This window comes from Parasteatoda tepidariorum, chromosome 7, assembly GCF_043381705.1.
Source record: "Parasteatoda tepidariorum isolate YZ-2023 chromosome 7, CAS_Ptep_4.0, whole genome shotgun sequence".
In the NCBI taxonomy this organism is placed as follows: domain Eukaryota; kingdom Metazoa; phylum Arthropoda; class Arachnida; order Araneae; family Theridiidae; genus Parasteatoda; species Parasteatoda tepidariorum.
Window position 1 is genome coordinate 39,781,971 of NC_092210.1, and position 14,773 is coordinate 39,796,743.

Genomic DNA, 14,773 nt, shown 5'->3' on the forward strand with positions numbered 1-14,773 from the left:
TATATATATATTTATAAATTTTCTTTTTTTTAGTGACATTAGACTATATTATTTTTCCTTCTTCCTCTTGATATTTTTATTTATTTTCAAGGTTTTTTTTTCCTAAATTTAAATCTTATTAAATCTCATAATTCTCTTTTTGTTTAATTGGACAAGATATGAATTCTACAAATCTTCCCTTTGTTCTAACTATAAGAGAGTTTGACTTTATTTCTATATATATTTATGCTCAAAATATAAATTGATATTGACTATAAATTTTCACCTAACTTCCGTTCTTGAATTTTCCGCATTTCATATTTAAAGTGATTGAATTAAAATTTTATTTCGTGAATTGAAAGTGATATTAAGACCTCACAATGAAGAAATTTTATGATATGATCTGTCATAAATTAACAGCATACTTGCCAAAACCTTACGAAACAATAATTAATGACATTGCATTTAATGAAAAGCATTTTGTGCACTACAGAAAATGTATTAAAAAGCATATGACAATTTAGCTTCTCGAGTTTTAGGTACAAAATAAACTAACATAGACATCTGTGTTCCTACATTATCATATTTGATGACAATTAAAACTGCACAAATTACCATAATACTGGTAGTGTATATTACCAGAATTAATTAATCATCATTAAACATCACGATGAATTAAATACCACTAGATAGTGCGTTTTCTTAAGAACTTTTTATCCATTAATTTAGCTCCTTAATTTACTACTCTTTTCGTATAACAATGTTAATACGAATGTTTCAGCTTCGGCGTAATGCAAATTGTAACACTTGTATACAATTAATTAACAAAGTACTTTATTAATTTGTAATACAGAATCATGTTATACTTATTCATTCCATTGCAGTGATTTAAGTTTCGAATATTGCTTTATAGTACTTAAATACTTACCATTTTGCTTCTAATTTCTATATCCAAAAGGAGAACTATAAAAAAGAACTCTAGAAATTAATTTAACTTTAATTTCATTGCATATTTATTTTCAAGACAATTTTATAGAAGAACAATTTGCCTCTTGATTTCTTTAGCAATATATTTGGTCATAAATATTTTTCAGAATCCTATTTTTCACATTTTTTAGTATTCTGAAAATAAAAATATTTATGCATTAGGAATATTTTAAAATTTCTACTTAAACTATTACAGACTTGCTTCAATTTATTCTTAGATTTAACGTTTACAAGTATAATAATACTTACTTCTAAATCGCACTTCAATCCATCTGCGCACGGGCAATTGCCTATATATGAATATGCGCGGTCATTATAGGGGAAAAAGCATTCTTGTCCTAAAATGTAAAATTATATTATTTAAATTTCTTTATCTAAATAAAATGTAGACACTCTTAAGACCATAGACAATTAACATTTTCTGATTTTGTTTTTCTTACGCCTCTGAAAAAAAAGCCTAACAAAACACACATATGGACAATTATCCTTAAATGCTACAAATTTTTGTCTTACAGCAAATTACAGCGTAATTTTTACAATAATATAACAATATTTATTTAATAACATTTACTTAGTAAATAATACTGTAATACAATATAGAGTTTTTTTCGCAAAGATTTACGATAAAAATACAGGCATGCTGATTGCCGGTACTTTTTCTCGTAAATTAATCTGGAATTTTTCCAGTATTAAACAATATTATTACAATATGTTTGCTTTTAATTTTAATTTATACTATTATTAATATTTTTTAATGATTTTGTCTCCTCCCAATTTCAACAATTATATGTATTTAATAAAGAATGTTTAAGCGTTTAAACATAAAAATGTCATTTTCCTGGCATGTAGCAACAATACTAGCAATGAATACATAATTTATTTGATTTACAACTTTTATATCAGGCCAAAGTTTTACAACTAAACTCATAAAAACGTTTCTAGAAAATTCTTGAGAAGAAAAGGGAAATATTAAGCTATAAAATTAAAAATATCATTATCTTGTAAAGTCATTATCCTTAGGATGTCAGTAGGGCCATTATTTTTTAAAGTTGTAAGTTTGATGGTGGCTTACTTGAATACTTTACCTCCGAAGCGTTCCATCTATTCAGCATTGTAAAAACTATTATTTAGACAAATTTGTTATTTTTAAAAATATATGTGAGTGATACCTAACCTTTTATTTTCATAGCTAAAAGTAATTTCAAAATAAAAGAATGGGTAATATTATAAATATAATCTTGGGTGTAAGTCTGTGTTAAACATTTACGAATAATTACAATTACGAAATAAATATTTCCCTAAAACAAGTTGAACTGCTATAATGAAATTAGTTTATATTCCTTTTCTACAATCCTTTTATGTTGCGTATGCTCAGAAAAGATCAAAATAATTTTATAGTAGGTATAAGAAGGTACGATGGGAAATTGGGGCATAAAGGAAATAGTAAATATGTATGTATAAGGTAAATATTTGAAAAGGTTTGTAAAGTGAGTGAATGTCGTAAAACTATTTTTCACAAATATTCCCAAGAAACTGGTGTGGTAAAATATTACCTGATTAAAAAAATAACTTCACTCGCTTTGAAAATATACAAATATGAAATAATGGTCGACATGTTTCAAGCGTTTCAAAAATAGGCGCCCATTTTCAAGACGTGAATGTAAAGAAAGAAAAACAATTTCAAAAAAGTTGCCAACGAAAAATAGAAGTGAGAAACAAAACTAGAAAAACCACTGAAGCCGAGGTAGAAAAAGATGGAAAACAGAAAGAAGAAAAATGAAAGAAAAAAAAGCAGCTCGCTCACTGATCACTGTGAATTTAACCTTTCTATAGCTGATTCAGCTCTTACTAAATTCACTACACCCCATTCATCCCTTTTCTTCCAATCTTTACAAAGAGCTTGTTATGTTACCGTTGTTTTCTACCGTTTGTTATAAAATTGCTAATATCTTCTCATGCGTAAGTTTTAAAATCATTTTCAGACCTGTTATCAAAATCAAATTTAGCACTCTCAAAGATCCTATTAGCTTTGATAACAGCTGAGACATTTGATACATTCTTTGCCAGTGTGGCCTTATCTACATTGGACAAACTAAACGCGCTTTAAAATTTGATTCTAAGGAACCAGATAAATATGTTCGTTATCAAGAATTCGAGAAATCTTCGGTTGCTTCACGTAGTTTGAATCTTAGTCGTAAATTCAATTTCGTTGATGCTAAAATTATTTATACATCTATGCAAATGTGACAAATAAACATAGTGCATTCCTTTATTGCGCTGAATTTACATTTCGCTCAAAATTTGCCCAATTTGGGCATTCCCAGAGGAGTCTTGCAGCTCACCCAATTTCAGATCGATGGTTATCAGTTGGTAAATGTATGCAATGCTAACCACATCACCATAATCAAACCGTTGTTCACAAAATTATGAAGTTACAACATTTATGATCTCTTGTCCCAAAACGAGCTGCTGCGGGAAGGCTTTCCTTCTTTTGCAGTCGGAAAAAACTACAAAACAACATTTAATTATTTTCTATCATTTATTATTTCTTCAGTCTGGTACAAATATAAACAATACCAATATTAAAGGATACACTGGAAGTGGTCCCTTTTATATATTTTTATTCAGTTGAAAATAAACGAATTTTACTTCACAAATAATTTAATTTTTTCCATAGTCACATTCCCTAATGGAATTTTCACGTTTATTTTATTTTTTAAAAAATTAACTTTTTTTTTCATGTTTTCTGTTATTAAAAAAAGTTATTGTTATAAAAACCAAATATTTAAATTTGAAAAGAGAATGAATGCTTTATTTTGCAGGAAAATTTGTTTAGATAATAAAGAGTAGATTCAATATCTCCCACAGTTTCAAGTTAATTATCATATTATGTATAATTAATAGCTATATGATTTAACAATATAGTTTTAGCTTAGTAACAAGATATTTGCTTATTTTTAATTTAATACTAATTATCTAATTATACATAATTTAATAATCATGTAATATTTTAGTTTTAACTTTAGGGATTTGTTCGATAAGATTAAACAAAATTTTTTAAAGAATATCCATCAGATATAGTTTAATTCATTTTTTCTATGATTTAAAAATGATTCTTGGAAAATTATTTACCCTCCGTGTGGAGTTTNATTCCGCTGAATTTACATTTCGTTCCTCAATTTGGGCATTCCCAGAGGAGTCTTGCAGCCCACCCAGTTTCAGATCGATGGTTATCAGTTGGTAACTGTGTGCAATGCTAACCACATCACCATAATCAAACCGTTGTTCACAAAATTATGAAGTTACAACATTTATGATCTCTTGTCCCAAAACGAGCTGCTGCGGGAAGGCTTTCCTTCTTTTGCAGTCGGAAAAACTACAAAAAAGCATTTGATTATTTTCTGTTATTTTTTATTTCTTCAGTCTGGTACAAATATAGACAATACCAATATTAAAGGATACACAAAATTTGGTCCCTTTTACATATTTATTCAGTTGAAAATAAACGAATTTTACTTCACAAATAATTTAAATTTTTCCATTGTCACATTCCCTAATGGAATTTTTTTAAAGTCCTATTTCACATTTATTTTATTTTTCAAAAAAGTAACTTTTTTATATTTTCTGCTATTAAAAAAAGTCATTGTTATAAAAACCAAATATTTAAATTTGAAAAGAGAAAGAATGTTTTATTTTGCAGGAAACTTTGTTTAGATAATAAAGAGTAGATTCAATATCTCCCACAGTTTCATGTTAATTATCATATTATATATAATTAATAGCTATATGATTTAACAATATAGTTTTAGCTTAGTAACAAGATATTTGCTTATTTTTAATTTAATACTAATTATCTAATTATACATAATTTAATAATCATGTAATATTTTAGTTTTAACTTTAGGGATTTGTTCGATAAGATTAAACAAAATTTTTTAAAGAATATCCATCAGATATAGTTTAATTCATTTTTTCTATGATTTAAAAATGATTCTTGGAAAATTATTTACCCTCCGTGTGGAGTTTTTTGCAATACGCTTTTCTAACAATTGTACTGGTATCTACAATTTGACAACATTCATCTTCTGCACATTCATCCGACCTTCCGCACCTCTTCATCTGTCCTTCAGCAATCTGAGAAACAAATATTATGTATAATATAGGAACATAAAGAATAACAGGCAACAAGAAAATAACAGGTTTCCAAAAAATTACACCACATTTAAAAGAAAAAAAAAACATTAAAAAATACACCACATGGAAAATAGAAGGCCAGGGTGGAGGGGAAATGTCCAGTTTGTTACATTCTTATCAGGAAACCACATGTGTACATATTCTCCCCAAATTTCAAAATAATTTATGAAATATTTTAACAGAAAGAGCTGGTGTCTGAAAAATAAAGACAAAGTTCTCAACCTAACCACCTTTTGTGGTTGTAACCTAGCATGGTCAGAGGACAAAGATAACGTTTCAATTGGATTAGTCCGGTAATTTTTTTTTTTTTGAGTAGCAAAAATAAAATTGCATTTTTAATCATTATCTAGAAAACAGAAGTGATTGTTGCGAAAACATGACAAGATTCCTAATAAGCAGTGACATCTGTTGAGTTTCATTGCAACCAATACTTAAGCAACATTCAGTGTGACCATATTCTAAAACTAGGCTTTTTTACCTCCTTTTGTTTATCTTCAAATTATTTTTTTTTATTATGATTGACATTTTTGAGATTTCAGATAACATTTAAAACAATATGAATATTTCATATATATATATGAAATTTTTGAGAATTGAGATAACATATTTCTGCAATATGCATATTTTCACATATATATGAATCTTATTATGAATGTTATATGAATATCTGCAATATAAATTTTATATGAATATTTGCTTTCACACCAGGTATTTCTAAAAATTGGTATAATTTAAAAAATAATTACTTTTTAAATTATTAATTTTTACCAAAAAATAAATAAATAATATTTATCATAATTTATGTGATTAAACGTCCTTTCGTATTCAAAGATTTGATGGAATCTCATTAACGTTTCACTTAGCAAAGTATCCAGTATTGGTTTAAAAATTTGTATCAAGAAAAGTGGTGAAAGTTAGTTCTTAAAAAAATTCAAAAATCAAAGTAAATTTTTGTCATGAAAATTGAAACTCGAAACACTGTATAATCCCCGAGAGAAAAAATTTTATTCTTAACATGATAAAAGGTAATTCAATTATTTGAAAATTTTTGAAAATTACATTTGATGTTGAATCAAAATTTTTACAGCTGATAGGTCCGAAAGTTATATTTTATTTAATAAGCTTGTGTTTTTCTATTTTAAAACTTAGAACTTATCATAAAAAAAAATCTCGTATCTTTTTAAATATCAGGTATTCAAATGAAGCTTTACATTATAAATATGATATTAAAATTATTAACTTCATGACGAAACTTATTTATTGCCTTTTTATTTTATTAAAATATAGTTTTGATAAAAAAATTTAAATCATGAATTAAAATATAGTTTTGTATTGCATCAAATAAAATCATTTACTTTAACAATAAATTCATTCGTTTCAATCAATCATTCAAGGAATCATTTAAAGTTTCCATTTTTTAATAATTCTATTAAAGTTTGGAAAACTTTCTTACAAGCACTCAGCAATGAAATTAGGTTAGTTTCGCTATCAACATTTTTGTATTGCATTATTATTCGATGCAAAGATAAAAGCAATATTTAAGTAATGGATTATAAATTTATTTTTATTTATTTATTTAAAAAAAATTATCACGAATTTGTAATTATTTAAATTATTAATTAGTTTTACAATAGAATAAATTTTCAGTTCTTCAGTTATTTATTTAAAAAAACTCAACATTATTGGGCAAAAATAATTTAGCATTATGCAAAAACATTGTTATAAAAGGAATTGAGTAGCCTCATAATATTAAATTATTTCTAGCCCAAACTTCATTCTTACTGTTGGCATTTCAAAAATCATTAACAATCATTTAACTTACAAGTTCTGTCAAAGCAGGCTAATAAATTGCTGTAATGCGATTCGTTTATCTGATATATTTATTTGTGAATCACGTAAGTATGTCAATTTCATCAAGCACTTATACTAGCTATAATATAACGTTTATATAACGTTTTTACGTACGTTACTTTCAGAGTCAATTACCAGGAAAAAAATGTTCAATTTTATAAATATTGTATTTAAATCACTACTTACCCAGATGCAAAATAAACATGTTACAAGAACGAAAAAGAGCAGTTTCATATTTTATGGTTACTGGCAAACTGTCTCTACAAAAAAAGGGTGTAAACTTGTTAATATATTTTCCTTAAAACTTTTCCTCTATTATATCTTATATAAAATCTAAGTATAAACTTGATATTTGTATGCAAATGATTTAGCGGAAATCATGAAAAAATGATGTATCATTTTTTATTATTAGGCATGTTTATCATTAATATAACATTATATTTTTATTATCCAGAATTTTACAGATCGAGAATAATTAGCAAAGAAAAACTATGCATTTTATCCGTTTTACTGATGATGGAAAGATATAAAATAAGGATAAGGAACACTCTTGTCAAATTATCGACAAAAATATACTTCGTAATAGTATTTAACAACACATCACATAGCTTACAAGAAAAATGTTTTGTTTCTTCATCTAGAGTGATGATCAGTATAAGCGGCAAAACAGTTTATAAGGTTAAAACGAGTCCCAAGAGTTCTAGCAGTTTTTGGTGTTCAAATTAGATAGGCAAAACACATTTGATGATCTTCGATAAACGAAGATCAAGATATGCAAAGATATCATAAATGAGTATGAAATCAATGATATTCATCACGATATTCTTCTCGAAATAAGTTTAAAATTACTAAAAGTAATTTTACTTTTTTAACTGCGTTTAGTAATCCTCTGGAGTCCGGTAAAAGCAAAATTTCTCACACGTTTGGGTTGTATAAATAAAATATAAAAGTATGGATATGAATCTAGTGAAAATGTTTAACATCAAATTCATTGTTATTGATTATTTTTTATGTAACCTGAAAAGTTAACAAAAAATTTGTATTTTTTTGTGCAACAAAAATCCAAATATTCACCTTTCATTAAGAAAAATGGTTATAAATTAACTAAAGGAATTGATATTCAAATTTCCTTAAAATAAAAAAAATTATTTCTTAATTCTAAATTAATAAAAATACTTCTTTGATTCATCCTTTATCTTTTTTGCCTTCTTTTCCTGTTGTGCTCATATAACGAGCAAAAGATGTCTGAATATCTTTTTTTCCCATTTATATCGATGTTTTTATTCATTTTTGAGGAATTATCTTCATATAATCAATTAATAAAAATACTTCTTTGATTCATCCTCTATCTTTTCTGTTTTCCTTTCCTGTTGTGCTCATATGACGAGCAAAAGATGTCTGACTATCTTTTTTTCCTAATCATATCGATTTTTTTATTTATTTTTGAGGAATTATTTTCATATAATCAATTAATAAAAATACTTCTTTGATTCATCCTCTATCTTTTCTGTTTTCCTTTCCTGTTGTGCTCATATGACGAGCAAAAGATGTCTATCTTTTGAGGAATTATTTTCATATAATCAATTAATAAAAATACTTCTTTGATTCATCCTTTATCTTTTCTGTTTTCCTTTCCTGTTGTGCTCATATGACGAGCAAAAGATGTCTGACTATCTTCTTTCCCTATTCATATTAATGTTTTTATTCATTTTTGAGGAATTATTTTCATATAATGAATTAATAAAAATACTTCTTTGATTCATCCTTTATCTTTTCTGCGTTCCTCTCCTGTTGTGCTCATGTGACGAGCAAAAGATGTCTGAATATCTTTTTTTCCCAATCATATCGATTTTTTTATTTATTTTTGAGGAATTATTTTCATATAATCATAGGTTTACGTGCGAAATTTAAATTTTCTTGTTAAAGTCAACTTGTTTTTTTTTAACTTTAATTGACTAAATGATATCCTGATAATGATTGCTTTTTAATAAACTGCGACTAAGAAAGGGTTATTTGATTTAAGCGTGATTTTTTTGGCGAACATATTTTTTTGGTATTTCATGATGAACGTGCTTCAGGAGTGTAGCTGACTCTGTTTCTGCACTTTTGTTTTGAATTTATAGACCTTCATCAATCTACTGTCTGGAATTTTAAGACATTTTAGAGATCCAAAAGTATTAATGTATAAATTTATCCTAAGTAAGTCATATCTTTACCTTCTCAAATTTTAAATATTTTGATGATTTAGGGGGAGTCTGGGATACGACAAGTGTATTATATCTTTTTAGCAATCCGTGTCATCGCCTTATGAGCACGCGTCAGACTCAACTTAATACAACTAATGACGATGCACTACTGACAGTATAGTATACTACTACTGGTATATGGTAATTGGGACAGTTTTGATAAGAAATTCTACAACGTGTTTCCCGTACTTTCAGAAAATTATTTTTCAGTGGTAGCAAAGATAATGCATTAATATATTAATGAATTAGAATTTCAAGAAAATTTGTTTCTTCTTTACTCATAAATATTTTAAGAGTAAATTAAAGGTCAGATACAGAAATGGCCATTATCCAAAAACCTTGTCAAGTTCTAATAAAAATTCTATTTTATTTTTTTTTAAATTTGTCTTTAGTTGTCTGTCACTGACAAATGAATTTTTCACCAAACTTAAATTTTGAAGGGTTATGTAATAAGTACCAAATATACTAATATAGGTATAAAATATCTTATTGATAGATTTGGTAATTATTACGGTCGACTAATACTAAGCAGTTTTGAAACTGATACTTCGGAAATAAGTTGTTAAAGGCACCTCAAAAGGGATTCGTACCAGAGAAAATTATTTGATAGGGCAATAGTATCATGCCAAGTGATGCTAAATACATTTTAATTTATTCTAATGAGATGAACTACAGAAGACGAGATTTGTTTTCTACGTAAAGCTACCAAAAAGGGAAACAAATAATATTTAACAACAAAATTTAACTTGTTTTAGCTACATTTATTGAAACATTTAGTGGAACAACCAGGTAAGTGGCATTTTCAGAACAAAAAAAAAATTTCCTCAGAACTATTTTATTAAAAATTGACGATGAAAAAGATCGGAGGAAACTTTCAGAAGGTGACCCTCATAATTCTTTGCTTTATTTTATTTACCATTGCCTAATATTAAAAATGGATGTGATTAGTTATGTTAGATTTAGGTGAAAACTAAAATAGTTCTGTTACATTCAACATACCCATATTGATACACCCCTTATTGTTATTTTCTCTGATTCATTAATTCCCTTTAATTTACCCCCCTTCTTCCCCCCGCAGAATGACTTTGCTTCAATTTTATAATTTGCATCCCTAAGAAATTTTGCTTACAGAAAAAGTTTGAACAGAAAAACCTATCTTCTCAAATTTTTTTCCCTTCTGCATGAGGACCTTATTCCTAAATTTCAAGTAAAATTCCTACTTTAGAAAACAAATATATAAATGAATTGGGATATATGGATTTTAAAATTGAAGTGGATAAATAATAATAGATAGTAATAGATAATGTATCAAAGAGGCGGTGTGAAAGAAAATCTTTCATTATTTTAAAAGATTAATCACACTTACATACAGGTAATTAACCAATTGTTTTGGAGAAAATATTAATGCGCAAGTTCAACTTCCCATCCCTTAAAATCATTCATATATCGAGACACGAATCCTATTTTCCATCTGGCGCAATCAACGCCATTTAAACGCCATTACGTCTCCTAAAATTATCCATCTTCTTGAAGGTCAACTTACAGTTTATCAACGTTAGAAATAATGAATTTCTTAGGCAACTTTTCTCCTAGCAAAACAGTCTTGATAGAGAAAATAAATCTTACTCAAGTTTATAATACAGAAAGATAGAAACAGCTGCTTTTTCAAGATCAAACCAAGGACATTGATATTTTCAATTCGATGCAAATTCGATTGGTCACAGATTTTCTAAAAGATAATATTTTCGTGCAATATTAAATGCATCGAATGATATTCAATGTGTTTTCAACTTAAAAAATATAAAAGATTTTCCAGAAATAATTATCGAAACTCTAATTATTATAAGTATTTAAATATGCGTTATCTTGTTTTTCCTATGATTTTTACTTTAACTCAAAATTTATTACTATTTGGAATAAAATTACGAAACTTTTTCTCAATGTTAAGTTAGAACTTTTTAAAGTTTTCTTTCTCATTTTAATGACTTTTTCGTGAAAATTATAAAAAAAAATCATTTTAATTTGATTTTTAAAAATTTTTCACGTGAGTTAAGAGTTATTAGTTTAACAAGAATTTTTAACTGAAGAATGTTTAATTTTAAATTATCAGACAAAAAATAATCTTAAAATGTTTCATTTTGCAATACACTCAGTTCATTTTTCAGTTGTCTTAATAATATAGGAAGTTGCGACTGGTATAGCCTTTGATTTGGTATATTTTAACTGCATTGAAAGTAACGATAATGGATACATTTTAAATTTGTTGATATTTTAGAAACATTTTTTAATTTTTTGTTTGATTTAAATCAAATTTCGTTTTTTTTTCGCAACCAAAACTATTTTTAAACCTACAATTTAAGCGAGTGGAAGTTAAAGCTAAACTTAAAAATTCAATATAAACTTTTATCACGGATCGACGCAATTGAAATTGATTAGACATTAAACAATTAGCTTTTTATAAGCAGATGTAACTTCGGAATTTTGCATCGGTAATTTTATGGTTCAATGTTAATTTTGAGATAGTAGTTTTTTTATGATTTAGTATTGAAATAAACCGCAAAATATGCAATTGAAGAACATTCATCTCAGATTAAAAATTAACTATTAATCATGCAACTGTAAAAAAAGAAAAAAGAAAACTCTTGACAACGTCTATTTTCTTCTAGTATAATACTCGCAATAACATTTCGCCTGTTTCTGCAGAAATATTATTTAAGACAACTTAAATATAAATAAATATACAATACACCCAATTCCTTTAATGTTATGGTTTGAACTTAAAAAATATAATTTATTGGAATTTACCGATGATTTCTTTTGATATTTAAAATTTAAAAATTTCTTAGTTGTAGTCAAATAGCATAGATCAATGATTGACTCTGAAACAATGTAAAGCCATAAAAATTTAAAAAAATGTAGTTTTTCTTGTTTTAACTACTGTTTTAATTTTAAAAGTTTATAATAAAATAAAATTTTAAGCTATACATATTTCTCACTACAAATATGCATAGTTATTATTCATTCTTCTACCCATTTTTGAAAAAAAACATGAAATGCATTGAGGAAGGGATTCTGGGAAAGGATTCTTCTCTGCTTTCCTGGGGATTAGGCTTGATGGAATCTGCATCCGTTCACATTGCATGCAGTCTATTTCACATCACAATCAGTTTTGTTCTTGGTAGTAGCTCTGCATGGAATGAAGTTGGGCAGCATCAGTAGTTTGTCATAATCTTGTTAAGTAGGAATGAGTTTTAGCAGTGGTTGTTCCGCCGCTTATCAAAGCAATATGTTGCTGGATCATCTTCATATAAAAAACCAAGGCAACTTATATAAATACAACTTAGATTGCAAATATCTCTGCAGTTCGATTTATTGCTGTTTGGAGATTAAAGAATGATAATGATTCATTTTGAATTTCTGAATAGTACAATAAATAGGTTGATAAAATTGTTTTGTCCTTGGTCAAGCAGCCCTAATGTGGTAGTCACCGACTAATCGCAAGAAGAAATGAAATACAAATGGCAATATTGAATTTATGATTGAATAATCTGATAGAGTTATAACTATCTAGCATTTTTCCTTTCCCACATTTCCGGAAAAAATATTACTGTGTGTTGGTGTTAATGTTGTAAGAAAAAAAGAAGATCCTCTCCAAAAGCATGTTCAATTCACAAACAATTCAACTATTAGTCGATATAGAGCAATAACTGATTGAGAAATGATTTTTTTTCTTATACATTTCTGTTTTGGAAAAAAAATTCAAATTCAAAGAACTTTATCTCATGAAGTCACACAGATATTAGTGTCATGTTGATTTTAAATTGTAGCTAATTTGGTTAGGTTAAAAAAGGAACTACCATTTTTTCGTAACACCAATACTTAACGAGAAATTGGGAGGAAAATAAGAAAAAAAATCCATTTTTTAACATGGTGAAGCTCGAGATGCTGGGAGGAACTAAAGAACTTGGATTTTCCATCAGCACACGAAACACACACTCAACATATCAAAAAATAGTCTCACAACATATCAACATATAGTTTTTTCATAGCTAAAATTTCTAGGAAATATCATTGGCCCGTTGACGATTTTACAGAACTGAAAACAAAAATAGTGGCAAAAGTTAAATATAATTTATTTAATTTCAGGTTTTGTAATTATCCTAGTGGTACCGTTATTGATTATGAATTGTTTAAAAAGATTAAAATGCTTAAAAATAAGTTTATTATTACTGTTGTTGATAAAGCATCCAATAACTTTTGTATTATGTGTAAATATTTTCTTTAAAAATTAATTATTGGGGAATATAATGCTAATAATACTTATTTTAAATTAACGGAAGATATAAAGGTTATTAAAAGAACGATTATAGCATTTAGTAAATAATTTTAATTTATATTGAATAGAATTACTTTTCTATATTTATTTCCAGCTGTTAAATTACATAAAAATCCAGTAAAATTTAGATTTATTGCATGTGGTACAAATTGTTATAATTCTAGTATTAGTAAAAAGTTTTTTAATTTTCTTAAAATAATTTTGCTTAAGATTAAAGAAGAGAAAAATATTGTTATTGATAGTAACGTTGATGCTTTGAATTTTATTAATAATAATGTAGTTTCTAATATTAATACTTTTAACTTTGAAAATTTGTACACCACATGCACAAATAATTGAAATTTGTAGTGGCATTTCTATAAATATTTACTTAACGAAAATATTGATAAATCTTATTGGATGGACATTTGTAAGTTTAATCTCTCCGGAAATGTATTTTTTAAATGCCTTAATTTTTATAAACAAAATATAGGGATTCCACAAGGTAATCCCTATATTTTGTTTATAAGGTTTTGCTTTTGTTTCTAAGGTTTCTTTTTCTGGTGCTTTTGCTTATATTTTTTTACGTTTTCTTGAAGAACGGAAAAGAGGCATTAAAATCATTTTAATGCTTTTAGATATATTAATGATTTAATTTTATTTAACTGTAATAATTATGATTTCATTTTTAATATATATCCTAAAGATTTGGTTTTCAAGAAGACCAATAAAAATTGCTTAAATGTTGAATATTTAGATTTTAAAACTGATATTGTTGATCAAATTAAAATTGGTGTTTATGATAAAAGAAAGGCTTTTAAATTTAAAGTTATTTTTTCAGTAATTTTGATACTAATTTGTGCAATAAAATTTTCAAAAATTTCGTTTTTTCTCAATTGCTCAGAATTTATGAAATTTGTAATAATGTTGAAAGTTTTCAAGAGGTAACAAGTAATTTCGTAAAAGATTTAGAAAATAATGGTTTTTCCTTTAATTTTTGTAATTCGCGATCTTAACGCTCGAGTACGCCCTCTATCGGGAGCCTGTAAATATCAGACATTAATTTATCACGTTTTCATTTAGTTCCATCAAAGTCATCGGCCATGACGGACGCCATTTTCTTAGCAGCAAATAAAAATCAAAATTTCTCTAAGGAACAGCTGAAGAGCTTAAAAAAACTAACCAGAACATGTCAAACATT

The 14,773-nt window shown here is 26.6% G+C and overlaps 1 protein-coding gene across 1 annotated transcript; it reads right to left on the reverse strand.

The window, feature by feature from the left end:
* Window positions 1-956: 956 nt before the first annotated feature.
* LOC107439719 (U3-aranetoxin-Ce1a) lies at window positions 957-7,356 on the reverse strand. The gene is made up of 4 exons (XM_043056661.2): window positions 7,198-7,356; window positions 4,977-5,100; window positions 1,216-1,304; window positions 957-1,101 (listed from the first exon to the last, which is right to left on the reverse strand). Exons 1-4 carry the CDS (start codon window positions 7,243-7,245, stop codon window positions 1,078-1,080), a joined length of 285 nt encoding a protein of 94 aa, XP_042912595.1. The 5' UTR covers window positions 7,246-7,356; the 3' UTR covers window positions 957-1,077.
* Window positions 7,357-14,773: the final 7,417 nt, after the last annotated feature.